The 20712-nt window shown below is 47.5% G+C and overlaps 1 protein-coding gene, 1 long non-coding RNA gene and 1 pseudogene across 2 annotated transcripts; 1 reads left to right on the top strand and 2 right to left on the bottom strand.

Annotated features, from left to right (window-relative positions):
• Window positions 1-5307, bottom strand: part of LOC123817990 — a 28600-nt pseudogene extending 23293 nt beyond the window's left edge.
• On the bottom strand, window positions 849-4455 carry LOC123817991. Its single transcript, XR_006785567.1, has 3 exons — window positions 4402-4455; window positions 3773-3916; window positions 849-1174 (listed from the first exon to the last, which is right to left on the bottom strand). It is a non-coding gene; the product is annotated as an uncharacterized LOC123817991 (long non-coding RNA).
• An 8893-nt stretch (window positions 5308-14200) lies between the features above and the next one.
• LOC123818002 (GTPase IMAP family member 6-like) lies at window positions 14201-20712 on the top strand. The gene is made up of 3 exons (XM_045837858.1): window positions 14201-14468; window positions 16123-16207; window positions 18452-20712. Exons 1-3 carry the CDS (start codon window positions 14298-14300, stop codon window positions 19129-19131), a joined length of 936 nt encoding a protein of 311 aa, XP_045693814.1. The 5' UTR covers window positions 14201-14297; the 3' UTR covers window positions 19132-20712.

The following is a 20712-nucleotide window of genomic DNA, read 5'->3' as shown; positions in this document are numbered from 1 at the left end:
GTGTCTGAGAAGGAGTTCAGGTCACAGGGGACATCTGTATATTCTGCCTTGGAGTTTTAAAGAGTGGGCTTGTGTCCCTCCCCTGTGAAGTCAATCAAATGTCCACCAATGGCCAACAGTGAACTTTCCTGCCCTCCCTTGTCCTGAGAGCCTGAGGGGCAGAAACAGGGAGCTCTGACTTTGGGGAATGAGTTCTGTGGGGAAGGCGCCCCTGAAAATATGCAGGAAATATAGGCAGATTTTCTTTTTTTCTTCAAGGGGCTTGAACACATATTGAAGAATCAAGCCAGCAACTCTCAGTGCCCCCATGATGATGTCAATGCTCTCATGCTCCACTTCACCCCTGGCATTTTCCTGCTTGGAAACATAGTACTTTTTCCTTTCTGCCAACGCCCTCTCCATTTCTGCCTTTCTCTTTTCCCACTCCAGGCTATCCTTCAGGTTTCTGATTTTCTCCTCGCATTCCTTTCTTACCTGCCTATTCTCTTGCTCCAGCTCAGCTCTGCACTGCTCTTGTATCACTCAGATCTGTGTCTGAATCTCCTCCTCTGCCCTTTGGTACATCTTAGTGTAGAATCCTCACTTGTTCTCCATTACCATGCACCGAACCAGGTCCAGCAGCTGTGCCCTCTGGGCCTCCTGCTCAGCCCCTCTGGCCTTTTTGTTAAATATACAGTGATGATCCCTGAACTCTTCATCAGATCCTGATTGAATTTTGGAGCTTCCTCTAAGTAATCACAGAACACCATGTCATCCAAGTCATCCTTCCGGGTAAATATGAGAATCATGCATCTCCTAGCTCTGGGACCTAACATCATCAGCACCTTCTCCACAGTCTGTTGCTCCTCTCTTGTGTACTGGCCCAGTGGGACCACCAAGAACAGTGCATGAGGCCCCAGGGACATCAGGAGGATGCAACAAGCAATCTCCTTTTGTGTGTCAGTATTTGGCACCTTGGTGTGGAAAAGACCAGGTGTGTCCACGACCACAATTTCTCTCCCAGTCCAGGTGTTACTCCCTTTCTCACAGACCTTGGTGACAGATTTTGTTGTGATGCTGGAGTGAAACACTTTCTTCCCAAGGATGCTGTTCCCTGTGGCACTTTTTCCAGCTCCAGCCTTACCCACTAAGACTAGTCTCAGTTGTGACTCTCCGGAGTCTTGGTTTCCAAGCCCTGGAACATCAGGAAATAAAGCCACGGCATTAGGATTGACCTCCAGCATTCCCCCTGCAGTACTCACACCCACCTGTGCCCATCTCTGTTGCCTCATCAGGTCCTGTCCATGTGTGACCCCTGCTCCCACAGGAGCTCTGAGGAAGTTCTTCTGCAGGAATCACAGAACTCCCAGCCCATCTCAGGAGACCCTTGGGCTGCTCACTCTGACTTTTGGCAGCTGAGAGCCCATAGAGGAAGGTGCCCAAAGGTGTAAGTGAGAACTCTGAACCACTGTAGGTGCTATCCCTTCTAATCCAAGGCAAGAAGTGACACAAAAGCTGACTGTGGGACATCATAGCAGAAGATCCTCTAACCCCCACATCATAGTCACAAGGGAACTTTCCTTCTTCCCTGTGAAGATGCCAGGGATGGGGGGCCCATTCAGGCCCTCCCTCCTTGTAGGGTGAGAAGGGAACCTGAGCAGAGAGACCCTTTATATGTCACATACACAGCCCTGCTGTCAGGGACTGTGACCCACAGAAGCACAAAACACCTTACTTAAAACTACAGCTTTGTGTAGAAATCTAATGAAGTTTTCTTATTTTAAATTAATATGTTGAAGACGTATAACCAGAAAGTATTAACAATTCCCTGGAGTTACTATAAATAAAAATCCTTGATACCTAAATAATAATAATAAAAATAATAACAACAACAACAACTCAAACAGATTAGCATCAGTAGAATTACACTTTCTTAGTCTCACTTGGTTAGGTGCACCTACCTCCTAGGAAACTTGCAGGTTAATTAATAACAGAGCAGCATAGCCTACCAACCAAACCATGTTTTCAAAATAACTGTGAAGGTAAGCACCAGATCATCTGTATAGTACTCCCCTACTTCTGTTTAGTAGATCTCTGCTTCTCTCTTTAATGGGTCTCACAGTGGAAGCTTCCGGATTTGGTGGGCACAGCCCAGGACCAGGCAAGTCAACTGCCGACCACAGCTGAGGGCCTGTTTTCCCGAGAAAGAACACCCTCCAGTGCAGCCCTTATGTGAGACAGAGGCCTGTGGAGGGACCCTGTGCCACAGCCACTGTCTTTGCTCAGAGTTCATGCCCATGTGGTCACACTGATGACATTAGAGACATGAGTGATAACTGCGTTTCCCTTTCAGAGACATCATCACCATCACCCAGGCCCTCAGACCAAAAGTCTAGGAATCTCCCTTGATTCCTCTCTTCCCTTTGCTTTCCAGATCCAACCCACCAGCACGTTCTCTTGCCTCCATCCACAATCTGACTGCTTCTCTCCAGGTAGAAGACCATCATACCAGCCCAACCTACATCACCATCCATACCTCAGCTGTCCCCCGAGTGGCCTCTTTATTTCCAGTAGGCCCCCTTCTGCCTATTCTGTAACTGTAATGATTTTTTAAAATATCCATCAAACAGAGGAGAGATTTGGCAGAAACCCCATCTCTGGCTTCCACAAGATCAGTAATAATTCCCCATCTTCCACACACTCTGTGAGGAAGCTGTAGCTCATCCAGGGAGTAGCCAAACCTCCCCTGGGGGTGAGTTTCCCACATTTGATAACCAGCATCCTGGGATGAGAGGGTGAGTTTCCAGAAGCTGAGAACACAGGACACAGAATGGCTACCAACAAGGGGAATGTGGGTGGGAGTTCGTATCACTGTGCCGTTAGCATCAGAGTGGAAGGCACCACCTAGGGACACCCTGAGGGCGTCAGCTGTCACCACACAGGGAGTGGGAAAATCCTGGGAGGTGAAACAAAAGGCCACCAAAGGCCAACTCCACCCTGGAGCAGTTTGCCAATGCTGAGGGCACGTAGTGATCTATGTGACAGAGTGCTGCTGTGGCCACGGACTGTTCCCATCTGGGACATGTGCCTCTTTGGGATGTGCATCTGTAGCTACATCCACGAATGCTGAGTCCATTTCCCACTCTTCAATCTGGGTGGGCCATGTGACTCATTCTGGACAAGAGGGCAGCAGAAGCATGATCCCAGCATGGGTCCTAAAAGTGTGGATGTGCAAGGCTGGCTGTCTCCTTCTCCCCCTCAGAGCCCTGTAGCTGCCTGAGGAAAAGACTGGACTTGCCTGCTCAGTGATAAGGGAAACAGGTCCACCTATGCCCGTCACCCTGGCCTGGCCAAGAGCCTGCTGACTAGCAGACACATCCATGGGGCTACCCAGTTCCAAATTATCCAGTTGCTGGGTCTTGAGAGCATCATGCTAGATGAAATAAGTCACATGAAAAAAGGACAAGAACCATATGATATCATTCATGTATGGGATATAAAATAGAAAGCCACAGGTGAAAAAACAAAACAAACTCATGGACACAGACAACAATATGGTGTTTACCAGGAGGAAAGAAAGGAGGAGCAAAGTGGAACAAGGTAAACAGGGTGAAATGTGTGGTGATGGGAGGAGACAAGGTTTTGGGTTGTGAATACACGATGTAATACACGGATGATGAATGATAGGATTGTACACCTGAACCTTATATAGTGTTATTAACCTTCTCACCCCAACACATTTCATGTAAAAAAAAAAAACGATTATCAAGTTATACACTGAACTACCACTTACCACCAGGTACATGAGGGAGTCTGGGTGTGATGAGTTCAGCTGGCCCAGAACCAAGAACTGCCAACAAAATTACTGATACTTCCAGGCCACTGCATTGTGGTGTGGTTTGCAAACCACCGTGAAATCAACTGATGCAGTTACTTTCTGTACACAAGGGAGTAAAAGGGGGTTTATGTGAGAAATGGAGTGAGCCAGCCTGTGGAATTTGTTGGTTACAGTGGGGCCACCTGGAGCTGGGATAATAGGGACTTTAAAAACTCATTTACTCTCACATTTCTCCTTCCCAACTTTCTCTAAGACTGAAGAGAGGGGCAGAGAAACACGCAGAAAGGCTATGGCTGACCCTCCTGATGTGTGCACATGTTAGGAAGTAGGAGACAAGATCCCTCATCAAGCCTGGATCACTCAGGACACTGTAACCTCTCTTCCTCTGACTGGTGATGCCACATCAGGAGGGGCCTGGGTGGAGGGTCCAGGAAAAAGAAAGAGCAGAGTCGATGGAGACAAAATGAGAAATGGGGTTGGGGGTATTTGGGTCTTGCTCAGTTGGGGACTAGGAGACAGGACGGGAGAGCCCCCACCAGGTTCCCTCCTTCAGCCTGGCCTGGAGAGCCCGGGCCCCCTCTCACCATGGCTGGTCCAGGGTTCGCTGATGCTGAAACTTGAGCTGTGCAATGGAGCTGCCATTGTCGTGTGAGTTCCTGTGGGTAAGAAACACAACTCATTTCAGGGAAACGGAGTAACTGCAAACCGAACCTCCTGCAGCCAAGAGCCCCTTCTTCCCCTAGACTGGCTACTTGACTTCTCCTCCTTCCCAGCACTTCTGCTCCTCTCCCCTGGTCAGTCTCCTTTTTGCTTCCTGCTCTTCCTCTGCACAAACATACAGTCTTCAGGTGCCTCCTCAGCTCGGCTTCTGGGCACTGGACACCTTTCCCCTGTCCCCTCAGTAACTTCTTCCTCTGAACTACATTGGAACGTACTCTGTAGCCTGGATGTTCCCCAGAGCTCTGAACTTTCATATCCCACTCAACCTTTCCACTGGGCAAGTTCATGGGCATCTCACACAGAAATGGCCACAGGAAACCTTTGACCTCCATGCTTTCCAGCCTGTCTTGCCTTCAGGTCACAGGGATGATCCCATTCCCCCCCATTCCCCTTCAGTGAATGGCCCAGGGCTCTTGCGGAGTCATGGGGTTGCCTACTGCGCATCACTCCTCAGTTTTGCTCATCCATCCTGTGGAATCAATCTCCAAAACATGCAGAAGTGTCCCTGCTCCCACCTTCAGGCTGATCCAGGCCACTGGGACTGGTTTCCCTGTCACAGCCCCTAGCCGATCTTCTCATCCTCAATCTCTCTTCACCTCTATAATCAGACAGTTTGTTAAAACTCAAATTTCATTATTTTCACCAAAGCTTCTCCCCGCAACACCGTCATTACCCACAGGACAGCTGCACTGAGGTCCCCTAGCCACTGGCTCTCCCAGTGTCCTCAGGGGTTCCCATGCAGCACAGATCTCAGTCGGGAGTTCTGCATCTGCTTTCTATACTCTGCCCTGGTCAGTTGTAAGGTTCGTGACGATGGACCCTCTTGGGCAGTGTCCAGTCTTGTATTCCCTTATTATCTGGGACAAGCACATTACTGAACACAGAGTTCTTCACAACACGTTGTTAAATAAATAAATTGATCAAAACTCCCTCTGCTTGTTGATTCCTTCTGACCTTGATGTTGAGCCTACATTGTGAAAAAGGTGACCCTTTCCTTATTCATCAATGCTCAGTATCACAGGAGCATGGTGTTTAATTGTAAATACTTTGTCTCCTCACTGGCTACACACATTTGGCAGTGGGGAGAGCCGTTGGAAGAACTGGGAGTGGAGAGGACCTTGCCTGGGACAGGCTGAAAATGCGAGTTGGGAAGGGCAGGCTCCTGTGATAGGAGTTGACAAATACACACTTGAAACACAGTTAGAAAGACAGACGCTCCTTTAGAAAGAAGACTTATGTCTTCATGCCTTAAAGATAAGGAGTAGAAAACCCTTTCTCGTAAACTGAGAAGAGGAATCCAGGAATTTTGCAACTCAGCTTGGCCACAATGCATGGCAGTCAGAGCCCTGCTTCTGACTCTTCCTAGTGCTCCCCGCCCACCAGCTGCCCTCAGAGCCAATTCTGCTGGCTCACCCAGCTCTGCCCCAGAAGCTTCAAGTTTATTTACAGTGTCTGTTAAGTGGTGAAAGGAATCATTTATGTATACAAATGCCCTGTGAGCAGCAAACATGTATGAGGTGTGAATTTGCAGGACTCAGTCTTTACAGCAGATCATATCCCAATATCAGTCAGAGGCAGGAAACAGGAAGCAAGGAGAAATCTACATTGAGAGCAAGTCTGATGGGAGGTTTAACTCAGATCCCGGGGGAGGGGACTCTGATGCTCCACATCCCACATTTCCCTGCTGCTCCCCCCAGCACACACAGGATCACCCATGTTGCTCTACCTGGAAAATCTGTGTCCTGCTCTGGTCTCTGACTTTGAAGCAGTGCTAAGTGAGGACACTGAGGACCAAGAGGAGGAGAGAGCCTGTGAGGGGAGGAGCTGTCCACACTGGCTGAGTTAAGAGGCCTCTGCCCAGAAAGACTGTCATATTGGGTTTCTGGCCAGGTCTTCAGTGGGGGGCACAGGAGAGGCAACCAATCATTGATGTTTCTCTCCCTTTCTCCCTCCCTTCCCCTCTAAAAATGAATGAATATAATCTTTTTTAAAAAAATTGTTTAAACTGGAGAAATGCCCTGGCCAGTGCAGTTCAGTTAGTTGGAAGGTTGCACCATACACCCAAAGTTTGCAGGGTCAGTTCCCGGTCGGGACACCTTCCTAGATTGCCGGTTCCATTCCTGGTCAGGGAAGCAACCAATGGATGTTTCTCTTACATGAATGTTTCCCTCTATCTTGCTTTCTCTCTCTTCCTCTCCCTCTAAAAAAAAATCAATAAAAACATAACTTTGGGTGAGGGTTTAATAAATAAGTAAATAAATAAATAAACAAATGCAAGGACTGATAAAGAGTACCAGTTCCAGGAGGATGGCGGTGTGGTAGGAGGGAGCAGCTTTCACTTCCCCTACACATGGGAGAAAAACCTAGCCAATCAGCAAGGGAACAGAGCAAACAGCCAACAATATCACAACATACACGAAAATTGGAGATCAAAAATTGTAGTGGACATTGAAAAACCAGATGGTAAGGAGAGTGCTTCAGAATAATAAGGGCCCAGGGAGCAGCACCTGGACCAGGTTGCAGCCCCAGGCCCTGTGCTCCTGGGTCTGCCTCAGGCCACTTGGGAGAAAGGGGCTCAACCACTCCCTCCCCAGCCAAACAAGGATTGAGCAGCACTGGGAGAGGCCTGGTTGGTTGCTTGAACAGAGAGGGGAGTGAGGACTGAGTGGCAACCACACAGAGGCTGTGAGCACCCACACATAGCCCTGGGAAGAGTGTGCACTGGAGACTGTGCGACAAAGGGCTGCCTGGCCATGCGCTGTGCCCACGCCCGCAACCCAGAGAGTATGGTTCTGTGGAAGACCCGGAGCCCACAGCCGTGAACAAGGAAAAGGCACGGGTGCTCTGCAGGATCCTCAGAGCACACAACCGCGAACACGGGGAAGGTGAGCACACTCCACACTCCACACTCCGCAGGATCCAGGAGACAACAGCCGTAAGCTCAGGAGAGTGTCCTTAGGAATACCCAGATCCCATACCCAGGGCCCTGTGGAGAGGCACCAGACTGGCTCTGGGGAGAACCTGTAGCTAGCCCTGGGGACTGCACTCGAGAGGCTGACTGAGTACTGAATTGGAAGGAAGAAAAGAGATACCAGTCGCCCCTCAGCCTGCTGAAGCCAGCTAGACCAGAAAAAACAGTTTGGCCAGTTGGAAACCAACAAGGGTTTTTTTGTTATTTTGTCTTTTTTTAAGTAAATTTTTATTTTTTAATTCTTATTATTTTTATCCCTCTCAATTCCTTATGATTCTCTTTCTTTCTTTCTATTGTTATTCCTTCTTCCTTTCCAAATTTATCTCTTCTTCCTTCCATCTTCTGCTTTTTTTCCTTCTTTTTTCTTTTTTTTTTTGAACCGCAAGTTACTGCATATTTGTATTATCATTTTTTCATTATTCTTACATTGTTTTATTTTAATAGTATTTTAGTATTCCTCTTTATGTATAGTCTTCTTTGCTTGGATGGTTATATTGTATCATTTGACAGGTTTCCCCTTGTTATGTCATTCATAGTGTATTGCTAATTTACTGTCCTTCATTTGTGTTCCATTAGTACACTACTCAAGGTTCTATACTCCCTATTCTTGTTATCTAGGTCTCATAGATTCTGTCATATCACTGTTGCTCTAATACTACTATAAATAATAGCTATTCCATACAATTGTAAACACTACACAACACCCCTCCCAGATCTTAGCCCACTTCACGGTTTCCCGAACTCTATTACTGTAGTGGTTAACTCTATTCTCTCACACACTACACCTATTTACTATTCTTTACTCTCACCCTACATCAGAATCTCACCTCCCACAGCCTCACAGCTTTCTAGATCCAACTCACAATCCTTTCCTCCCCAATAAGAGTCTTATCTACTTTTCCATCCTTTCTAAAAAAGTGGCTAGTGGGGAGGAAGATCACAGTTAACACTATATGTAGCCAAAGGATCTCCTATCTCTTCTCTACTGGCTGCTACTGTAAATATCATAGAATACTCTCTTTGCTGTCTTAAACCATTTATGCCTTAACCCTCCAACTGATCACAAAAAAAGAGTAGGGGGAAGCTGTGAACACCAGGATACCCTGAAGGAGACTTCACCACTGAATCTCACAGGTATTCTACGACAGAAGTTCACACCATAAAGCCCAGGGAAACCAGAACAGATCAATTTAAGAAACAGAGGCTAACAAGAAGAGTCTCATGAAACAATGAGAAGACAAAGAAACAATCCCCAAATGAAAGGGAAAGGAGGAAGCCTCAGAAAGAATGATAAATGAAGTAGACACAACTCAACTATCAGATATTGAGTTCAAAGCAATGATCGTCAGGAAGCTCAATGAGCTCACAATGAGCTACCAGAAACTATAGGGAAATTACAACAAACTCACTGCAAACTATATCAACATGAAAAAGGAAATAGAAACTATCAACAAGGGCCAAGAGGAAATGAAGAATACAATTTCTGAACTGAAGAACACAGTAGAAGGAATGAAAAGCAGGATCAATGAAGCAGAAGATCAGATCAGCGAATTGGAGGACAAAATAGAAAAAAAGACACACAGAAAGAGCAAGAAAAGGAAAAGAGGCTCAGAAAGAATGAAGAGGGATTAAGAGAAATGCAAGACAATATGAAACATAATAATATCCATATAATAGGGATACCAGAAGGGAGAAGAAGAAAGAGCAAGGGATAGAAAACCTATTTGAAAAAGTAATAATGGAAAACTTTACTAATTTGATGAGAGAAAAAGTCACACAAATCCAGGAAACACAGAGAGTCCCAATCAAGAGGAACCCAAAGAGGTCTACCTGAAGACACATCATAATTAAAATGCAAAAATTTCAAGACAAAGAGAGAATCTTAAAGGCAGCAAGGGAGAAACAGATAGTAACATACAAAGGAGCCCCAGTAAGGCTAGCAGCTACCTTCTTAATAGAAACACTACAAGCCAGAAGAGAAATGGCAAGAAATATTCCCAAGTAATGAGAACCAGAGGTCTGCAACCAAGGCTACTTTACCCAGCAAGGCTCTCAATCAAGATAGAAGGCCAAATAAGGAGCTTCCCAGACAAAAAAGAAGTCTAAAAGAATACATCTCCACAAAACCAGCTCTGCAAGAGATTCTAAAGGGGCTGCTTTAAGGAAAGGAAGGAAAAGAGAGAGAGAGGAACACAGATATGTAAATGGCAATGAATAAGTACCTATCAATAATAACCTTAAACGTAAATGGATTAAATGCTCCAGTCAAAAGACATAGAATAGCTGAATGCATAAGAAGGCATGACCCACACATATGCTGCCTACAAGAGACCCACCTCAGGATGAAAAGACCTACACAGGCTGAAAGTGAAGGGCCTGGAAAACAAATTTTCCAAGCAAACAGACAGAGAAAAAAAAGCTGGGGTAGCAATACTCATATCAGACAAAATAGACTTCCAAAAAAGGGGCCATAAAGAAAGACTCAGAAGGTCACTTTCATAATACTCAAGGGAAGAATCCACCAAGAAGACATAAACATTGTAAACATATATGCACCCAACATAGGAACACCCAAATACATAAAGAAAATCTTAGAGGACTTCAAGAAAGATCTGGACAGCAACACAATTATAGTGGGGGGGATTTTAACACCCCACTGTCAAAAATGGACAGATCTTCCAAACAAAATATTAAAAAAGATATTGTGGCATTGAACAATGCCCTAGATGAAATGGACTTAACTGATATATACAGAGCCCTCCATCCCAAAAGAAGCTAAATACACATTCTTTTCAAATGCACATGGAACATTTTCAAAGATAGACCACATGATATAGGACACAAAACAAGCCTCAACAAATTCAAGAAAACTGAAAATCATACCAAGCATTTTCTCAGATCACAAGGGACTGAAACTAGAAACCAACCCCTAAGGGGAAAAAAAACCCAAAACACTCAAAATCATGGAGATTAAATAGCATGCTATTAAACAATGAATGGGTCAAGAATGAAATTAGGGAAGAAATCAGAAAGTTTCTGGAAACAAATGAAAATGAACTCACAAGAACCCAAAACTTATGGGACACAGTGAAGGCAATCCTGAGAGGGAAGTTTATAGCAATACAGGCCTACCTAAAAAAGGTAGAAACATTTCAAACAAACAACCCAACCCTACATCTACAAGAACCCGAGGAACAACAACAAAGACAGCACAGAGCAAGTAGAAAGGAAGGAAATAACCAAGATCAGAGCAGAATTAAATGACATAGAGACTAAAACCACAACTCTAAGGATCAATGAATCCAGGAGCTGGTTCCTCGAGAAGATAAACAAAATTGACAAACCTTTGAGCAGACTCATCAAGACAAAAAAGAGAGAAGATCCAGATAAACACAGTCAGAAATAAAAGAGGAGAGATTATAACTGACATCACAGAAATGCAAAGGATTGTAAGAAATTACTATGAAAGAACTGTATGCCAAGAAATTTGAAAACCTAGGTGAAATGGACAAATTTCTAGAAAAAATATAATCTTCCAAAACTCAATGAAAAAGAAGCAGAAAGCCTGAACAGACCAATAACAGCAGATGAAATTGAAGCAGTAATCAAAAAAACTCCCAACACACAAAAGCCCTGGACCAGATGGTTTCACAGGAGAATTCTACAAAGCATTTAAGGAAGAGCTAACCCCTATCCTTCACAGACTATTTCAAAAAATCCAAAAAGATGGAAGACTCCCAAACTCTTTTTATGAAGCCAGCATCATCCTAATCCCAAAACCAGACAAAGACAACACAAAGAAAGAAAACTTCAAGCCAGTATCACTGATGAACATAGATGCAAAAATCCTAAACAAAATATTGGAAAATTGCATCTAACAATACATTAAAAAAGATCATACACCATGACCAAGTGGGATTCATTCCAGGAATGCAAGGATGGTACAATATTCACAAATCAGTAAATGTAATACATCACATAAACAAAAGCAAAGACAAAAATCACATGATCATATCAATAGATGCAGAAACAGCATTTGATAAAGTACAGCACCCATTTATGATAAAAACACTCAGCACAGTGGGAATAGAAGAAGCATTCCTCAACATAATAAAGGCTATATATGAGAGACCTACAGCCAACATCATACTCAATGGGCAAAAACTAAAATCTTTTCCACTAACATCAGGAACAAGACAAGGCTGTCCACTCTCAGCACTTCTATTTAATATAGTATTGGAAGTTTTAGCCATAGCAATCACACAAGAAAAGGAAATAAAAGGCATACAAATCGGAAAGGAGGAAACAAAACTGTCAGTGTTTGCAGATGACATGATAGTGTACATAGAAAATCCTATAGACTCCATCCAAAAAACTGCTCAACCTAATAAATGAATTTGGCAAAAACAGCAGGGATACAAAGTCAATATCCAGAAATCAAAGGCATTTCTGTACACCAACAATGAAACAGCAGAAGCAGAAATCAAGAAAAAAAAATCCCATTTGAAATAGCAAAAAAGAAAAAATAAAATACCTAGGAATAAACCTAACCCAAAGAGGTAAAAGACCTGTATTCAGAAAACTACATAACACTGAAGAAAGAAATCAAGGAAGACACAAACAAATGGAAACATATACCATGTTCATGGATTGGAAGAATTAACATCATTAAAATGTCCATACTACCCAAAGCAATTTACAGATTCAATGCAATACCTATTAAAGTACCAATGGCATATTTCACAGACATAGAACAAACACTTCAAAAAATTTATATGGAATCATAAATGACCCCAAATAGCTGCTGCAATTTTTGAGAAAGAAGAGCAAAGTCAGAGGGATCACAATACCTGATACTAAACTGTATAACAAGGCCACTGTAATCAAAACAGTCTGGTACTGGCATAAAAACAGACACATGGACCAATAACACAGAACAGAGAGCCCAGAAATAAACCCAAGCCTCTATGGTCAATTAATATTTGACAAAGGGGGCAGCAACATAAAACAGAGTAAAAACAGTCTCTTCAACAAATGGTGTTGGGAGAACTGGACAGCTACATGCAAAAAAAAAATGAAACTTGAGCACCAACTTATACCATACACGAAAATAAATTCAAGGTGGATAAAAGATTTAAATATAAATAAAGACACCATTAAAGTCCTAAAGGAGAACATAGGCAGGAAAATCTCAGATATTTCACGCAGCAAACATTTTCACTGGCATGTGACCTCTAGAGCAAGGGACATAAAGGAAAGAATAAACAAATGGGATCTCATCAAAATTAAAAAGCTTTCTGCACAGCTAAAGAAAATAGTATTAAAATTAAAAAGAGAACCAACTGTATGAGAAAACATATTTGCCAAATGATACCTCAGACAAGGGTTTAATCTCCAAAATATATAAAGAACTCACATGACTCCACTCTAAGAAGACAAGCAACCCAATTAAAAAATGGACCAAAGGACTTGAACAGACACTTCTCCAAGGAGGACATACAGAGGATCCAGAGACACATGAAAAGATGTTCAATATCACTAGCTATCAGAGAGATGCAAATTAAAACCACAATGAGATACCACTTCACACCAGTCAGAATGGCCATCATAAACAAAGCAACAAACAACAAGTGTTGGAGAGGTTGTGGAGAAAAGGGGACCCTAGTGCACTGTTGGTAGGGACTGCAGACTGGTACAACCACTATGGAAAAGCAGTATGGAACTTCCTCAGAAAACTAAAAAATGGATCTGCCTTTTGACCCAGCAATTCCACTGCTGGGATTCTATACTAAGAACACTGAAACACCAATCCAAAAGAACCTATGCACCCCAATGTTCATAGCAGCACAATTTATAATAGCTAGAGTGCTGGAAGCAACCTAGATGCCCATCAGTAAATGAATGGATCAAAAAACTATGGTACATTTACACAATGGAGTTCTATGCAGCAGAAAGAAAGAAGGAGCTCCTACCCTTTGCAACAGCATGGGATGGAGCTGGAAAAGCATTATGCTAAGCAAAACAAGCCAGGCAGTGAAAGACAAATACCATATGATCTCACCTTTAACAGGAACCTAAACAACAAAACAAACAAACAAGCAAAATATAACCAAAGACACTGAAATAGAGGGACAGACTGATAGGGTGACCGGAGGGGAGAGAGGAGGGAATTTCAGGGGAGAATGGGAAGGGTTTACAGGAACAAACTATAAAGGACACATGGACAAAAACTAGGGGGAGGGGTGGAAATGGGAGGGAGGTGGGTGAGGGTGGGAGGGGTGGGCTGGGATTGGGAGTAAAAAGGAGAAAACTGTATTTGAACAATGATTTTAAAAAATAATAATAATAAAAATAAAAATAAAGAAAAAAAAGAAAACATTCAAAGGAAGGATGAGTCAGGGGAAGAAAAGGGACAAGGACTTTCTGTCACGATAGGAAAGGCAGAGATAGCTGTGTGAATCCCCCGTTCTCAAAAAGAGAAGTCAGTAAAAAGCCATCCCCCTAGCATACAGTTTTCGGAAGGGCCTGCTGCCTTTTTTAAGCCTCTGAGTTCTGGTTAAGCTGGCTCAGAATGAAAGCAATAATGTTCTCCTGCCCTTGTTTTTCCTGTTCACATCACTGAGGCCGCAGACCACACGCACACGGTACTGCACGCATCTGACTCAGGCAGGCCTGGCCCCGGGCGCTCCGCCTCCTTCCTGTTCCCCCTCACAGCAGACAGCAGCTCCTTCCAGCGCAGCTCTGCAGCTCAGCGAGCGTTCCGTCACATTTTCCTGAAAAATATAAGCAATGTCCCTATTTTGTTCAAATGCCAGTGAGGCTGCCTTAAATTCCTCTGGCCACGGCCCCCAGAAGCCTACAGAGTCGGCCCCAAATGGAGAAAGGGACAACTCGCCAGAGGACTTGGTCCCAGGGGTCAGGAGTCCAGGCTCTTCCTCTGGTCCGGCGGCCAGCGGGGTGGTAAGTCCAAACGTGTGGTGAGTGTGTCTGTGTGTGTTGTGGTTGTGTGTATATGTTATGTACATGTTGTATTTGTGAGTGTGTGGTGTGGTTCTGCATGTGTTGTGTTTGTATGTCTGAGGGTGTAGGTGTGAATGTTGTGTGTGTGTGTGTGTTATGTCTGCATATGAGTTGTATGTGGATGTTTGTGTGTATGCTGTGTTTGTGAGTGTATGTGTGTGTTGTGCATGAGTCTATATGTCTGGACATTGTGCATTGTGTTTGTGTGTTAAATTTGTGTGTGTGCACGTGTGGTGTGAATGTGTGTGTTTGTGTGTTGGTATGTTTGTGAGTAGCTGGGTGTTCTATGGGGAGTGCATTGTGGGAGCGGTCTGTGTCGTGTTTATGAGTGTGTTGCTTTTGGTGCGTGTGTGTCGAGTCTGTGTGTGTCTTTGAGGAACATTACAAGGGGCTGTGACTAAGAGGAGAAGAGGATTCTGTGCGTTCCGTGTCCTGCCTCAAACCCCGGTTAGTCTAGTCATGGGGAAGACGCCTCCGTGAGGTCCACTTACTTCCTGAGGAGCAGCAGGGTAACCCGCCTGCTCCGTGTTCTCTGAGGGAGACAAAGTGGCAGGGGGCGAGGGTGCCAGGCACCGTTGAGGGCAGGATCTGTGGAGGCTCTGAGAGACAGGTGTCCCCACACTCGGGCCTTCACCTGGAGACACTCCCTGACTGTGAGTGTCTCCCAGTGTCCTGTGTGTCCCGGCAGACAAGTCCTGGGCTGCGTACTTCCCATCCCCAGGCCACAGGGGACGGGGAGCAGATGCAGCGGGACGGGCTGCTGAGACAGGTAACCGTGTCGGTCTGTGAGGTGGTGTGGAAGGTGGCAGATGCACTGCTCTCGCCCCAGAAGGGTGATGACAGGTCCTGGTAGGGTGACAGGGCCCTCTCTGCAAAGACTGGGACGTGCTCTAGAAAATGTCGTGAAGTGGGTTGGGATGCTATAGGGACCACAGGGACATCTAGTTGAAGCCCAGATTTCACACTGCGGGGACTCTGAGGCCCAGGCAGTGTGACCACGCTAACAGATGGCCATGAAGTTGGGCACTGAGGTCCCCTGGCTCCCAGCAGGACTGTCCCCACACTGTCAAATTCCTGTGCCAGGGAAATGGACCTCCTCACCATAGCACTTGGCCACCCACCTCTGAGCCCTCGGCCACCCTCTTGGCCAGGCCGTCGTCAGGCATCATCCGGGCACCAGGACCTGCCCCCAGCCCACCCCGCACCACAGCTTCCTGCTCACGGCCCCAGTCTGGCTGCTCATCTTCCCACCACCCCTAGAACCGACCATCAGGCCTGCTTCTGCATCTCTGCTCTTTCCCTCCTCACAGGGAGTCCCAGGACCCTGTGTCCACCCTAACGCCATTGTGCCTTAGGCTGCAGGCCAATGGCTCCTTCTCCATGAAATCACCTAGACTCACGATGGGGACCGAGGAGCAAAGAGAAAGAAACAGGGTCCCTGAAGGAGGTAGAACGTGTCTCAGACCTTCCTCCCCCTCCTCTCTCAGTCCATCCCCCCAGAGCAATGCAAACACTTCCTTCTGGCAGGAGAAAGGCAAAGCCAGCTGCCTTGTGAGGCACAGTTGAAACTAAGACAGACATGTTGTTTCTCCAGGTGGAAGATGAAGAATACAAGCTGATTCTCCAGGACAGCTCCGCAGGAGCGCCATCCCAGCGTCCTACCCAAGACATGTCAGCAGGTACCACAGCCTTGCAGCATAGGTGGCCCTGAGGGAGGAGTGCACAGGGACGTGGGTGTGCACGGGTGCACTTGAGGAGGCAGCGGAGTGCAACCAGCCGGGCTTCACCCTGCACAGGGCCCTTGGGTGGGTCCTTGCCTACCCCACCAAATAAGAGGGAAAGACCCCGAGTAGCACAGTGGGAGAGAAGGGGCAACAGATGGCTCCAGCCACGCCCTTGGGAAGGTGAGTGTGCCAAGACTACTCCCCGTGGCAGAGGCTTGCAGCCAACTGAGCCCACTGGGCAATGGGCTGACTCTGGTGGGGGACGCTGAGGGTCAGCAGGGCCACCCAGCACCACTGAAGGAGTGAGTGAGGGGTTGCCTTAGGGCTGGGCTGGCCCTTCCCCAGGACTCTCCCCCTAAAGCTTTTGCTTTGGGGTCAGGGGCTTGAGAGTCATGGGTTTGACCTCATCATCTAACCGGGGGAGACAGAATAAGGCAGTGCTGGCAATGTGTCCATGTTCCTGGCCAAAAGAATTTATCTGTGATTCACTATGTATTTCACACTAATGATTTATTTAGTGTATGAACTTCAATGGCCTGAGTCATTGGGAGAAAACCCTATTAATTCACAGCATGGGAAAATTACTGATATAAGAATTGATACCTGATTTAGCCGTTCTCATGGCAATCGAGGTTCAATATTACTTTTAGAATCCTCTCTGTAGCCTGATTGGTGTGCTCGGCGTGCACTGGCTCCTATCTGCCCAGGTGGGAGTTCCTGTCTTGGTCCGGCTCTAGACCGGTGGGAATGGCAAGGATGAGCACTCTGCATTCCCTGCTTCTTTGACACCCCCCACACCCCCGATTCACCCACATTCCTCTCAAAGCCACGTGGGGGGAGCTGGAGGAATCAGCATCCTCAACCAGAGTTGGTTGCTGGGTCCACCAGCCAAGGACTCCAGGCATGCCTTAGGTGTCTGGGCTCTGTCACTGAGACACACCAATGTCTTCACTATGGAGCAGACGTGGGGACCAGAGGGTCACTGGGCACCTGTCTGTTGCTCCGGGGATGAGGTGAAAGGCCGGGGGAAGGAATTCTCCTCCCAGCCTCAGACCCCAGTCACTTCTGAAACCCTCACAGCAGGGTTTCAATGTCAGGCTGGCATGTCCATGTCTCCTCTTTGCCCCTGTCCTGTATGCAGCTGGGCGGGAACATCCAGCCCAGGTGTCCAGGATGGAGCCTAGGAATGCGCCCCCGGGGAGCCTCTGTGCAGTGGAGCCCGGGGTCCGGCTGAAAGATGCCACCCTCCCACGGTCAATGTGGAAAAGTGGAGGGAAGTGATGGGGTCAGGCACTCGGGGACAAGACACAGACACAGAGGCCACACCTCTGCCTCATCATCAGGGACACCCAGGAAAGCCCAGGGTCCTCCATTCATCCTGGGCTGATTCCATCCGGGTGAGAAGATGTGACCCTGAGAAGATATTTTAAACCTAAACACAAAAACATGGTATTCTGACACACTATCCAGCAACTGCATTCTGGGTATCTGCCCCGTAGAACCCAATCAGGAACTCGAACCGGCATTGGTCCACTAAGGTGCACAGCAGCGTCATTCACAGTAGGAAAAAGTGCAAACGGCTCGTGCCCACATGTGAGAGTAAACACAGTGTAGTCCATCCATGCCATGTGACATCATCTGCCCTTGCTTGAAAAGGGAATTCTGACCAGGCTACAGGGTTAGTGATTCTTGACACCACTGTGATGCCGAGTGAAGGGAACCCAACACAAGGTCAAAGTGCAGGGACCCAGGTCTCTGAGGCTCCTAGGAGAGCAGAAGAGCACAGGTCACAGAGGCAGGAAGGAGGCTGGCAGTGAGCCAGGGTTCGGGGGGAGGGAGGAATGAGGAGTTGCCATTTCATGGGGACAGAGTTTCTGATGGGGGTGACAAAAAATTCAAGAGATACATAGGAGTGACGACCACACAGCAATGTGAAGGTGCACAGTGCCACTGAATTGCACACCAAAACCCAGTGACAACAAGGATTTGAAATATTTGTGTGTATTTTCCACCATAAAACAATTTTTTAAAAAAGGAGCATTGACCCAGAGCAGGTCTCCTGTACAGATGCCACTCCTGTCCCTCCCCAGAAGAGCCAGCCCCTGGGGCCATGAGCATCCAGGGCTGAGGACTCTGAGGAGGCCAAATGGGGTTCATAGACTATAACTTTCACCCCTTGATTTGTCTCGATGCTTCTAGATCTGTGGGAGAAGGAAAAGACACCGAAGAGGCTGAGGCTCCTGCTGGTGGGGAAAAGTGGAAGTGGGAAAAGCGCCACAGGAAACAGCATCCTGGGCAGGGAAGCCTTCGAATCCAAGCTCAGCGACAGACCCCTAACCATGACCTTCCAGTGTGGCTGCCGAGACTGGGCTGGGAAGGAGCTTGAGGTGACCGTCACCCCTGATATTCTGTCCTCTCGGGTTTCACGGGAAGGGGCAGCTCAGGGTCCCTGGGCAGCCGTCGCCTGCTGCACCCCTGGACCACACGCAGTGCTGCTGGTGATGGAGCTGGGCCACTTCACAAAGGAGGACCAGGAGGTAGTCAGGTGCCTCCAGGAGGTCTTCGGGGTGGGCATCCTGGCCCACACTGTCCTGGTGTTCACTCGGAAGGAGGACCTGGGGGGTGGCTCCCTGGACGAGTATCTGCGGAACACTGACAACCAGGAGCTCGCTCACCTGGACGTGGTTTGTGCGAGGCGCCACTGTGGCTTCAACAACAGGGCAGATAGCGCAGTGCAGGAGGCCCAGCTGACGGAGCTGATAAAGACCATCGAGGTGATCCTGTGGGAACATGAAGACTATCCTTACAGAAAGGAGGCTTACCCGGTGCTGCCAGCCAGACATCTGTGCACAGAAGGGCGGGGAGGGTGGAAGGTCTAGGGCGAGCCTCTGAGGAAGTGACCACTGCAGAGCCCGGGCTGGAGGGGCTGTACAGAATCCAGAACACCTGAGAAAACCCGCAGATGTCTCTTAAAGGGGCACCATCTGACTGTGTGCCCAACTCCAGTGGGGACAGCCATTTCCTGGGAGCCTCGCCAGCTCTGGGTCCACCTTGCAGTCTATCACCTCCTTCTGCATCCCTGGCTCACGAGCCACTCGGTCTCCAGGGTGGAACCTGCTGAGTCAGAGGGTGTGGGTCCCAGAGTCCCAGCTCCCATCCCAGTCCTGCATCTCGCTCTCAGAGCCCATGTGCCCCCTCCCTGCTCCCCTGCAGCCCGCTGTCTCATACAGACTGCACAGCACGATGGCATCGCTTTTGTTGAAGTTCTCCCTCCTCGAGTGAACCAAAGCTCCCTGAGGACAGGGCCTCCTCACTCTTCCATGTCACCCCCACTGCATTCTGGTCACTGGAGTGATTCCTTACCAATGACAGCAAATCAGTGTGTGCCATTGACCAGGTGAATGTCCGGTCTTGGGCTGTGTCCTCACCCACAGAGGGGGAAGCATAATGACTCTAAGGCACCTGAGTGTGTGGTGGGTCGGGACAGAGCCGTGGGGTCAGTGTCTGGGTGTGTAGTGGGGTCCCCTCTGAGGTATCTGTGGTGTCAGATAGAGGGGTGCAGGGAAGAAAGGGAAGCTGCAAAGGGAGCAGCTGAGTTGTGAGCACAGTAGGAAGCACCTGCCTGATGGGTTGGGAGGACTCTGTGCCTGAGAGGTCTTCCTAGAAGGGGGCTTCTGGGGACAAGGCCATAGGAGGTGAGATGGACCAGGACCAGAAGACATCAGGATGGTGGTCGGCCCTGGCCTGTGACTGGTAAGTGCCATGTGACTTCACAAAGAGACTGACACTCCTCAGATGCTCCTCAGCTTCTCTGAGGCTCAGGATGCTCTCTGGGGAGTCTGACCAAGGGATGGAAACAGGACAGGTGGGAACGAGGGAACTGCCCCCGACAGACTCCTCTGTCCCTTTTTCACACCATGTGACAGAGGGTCTCTAGCTGCCTTCTTCAGAGAGGGGTAAAAAATAGGGTGAGGGGACAGCATCTGGGGACAGTCAGCAATCAGAGAGGCAGCCACAGGACTGTCTGGGTGCTCACCTGCCCATCAGAGATCCTCTGCTGTCAGGGGCCCCATCAGGACCCTGGTCTCCCAGTGCAGAGGCCATGGACTCCCACTGTCTCCAGACACAGGGGACGCCAAGGAAGCCAGTGTGTTTCATTGGCTGAAAGTTTCAGGGAAGCGTCTCAGGGCAGAACAAAGACCCAGTTTAGTGGGCATCTGAGACAGATCCATTTACTCAATCAGCCATCCACAGGCCGTGGACGGAACCCAGCCATATTCCCTGTGACGTGTGCGTGCTGCCGAAGACCCGCGTCAGGACTTCAGTTCTGTTCCGTCTTCTACTTTTCTCCTCCTTGTGCATAAAGTATTGATTTGATCACAATGGCTTTGATTTCCTCATTATTGTATTTCTCTTGTTATTCTTCTATATGAAAATTAAAATCCCCAGTGTAATGTTCA

The sequence above is a fragment of the Phyllostomus hastatus genome, unplaced genomic scaffold (genome assembly GCF_019186645.2).
Source record: "Phyllostomus hastatus isolate PE091 unplaced genomic scaffold, TTU_PhHast_1.1 phas_contig_244, whole genome shotgun sequence".
In the NCBI taxonomy this organism is placed as follows: domain Eukaryota; kingdom Metazoa; phylum Chordata; class Mammalia; order Chiroptera; family Phyllostomidae; genus Phyllostomus; species Phyllostomus hastatus.
This window is presented reverse-complemented; position numbering and strand designations above follow the sequence as displayed.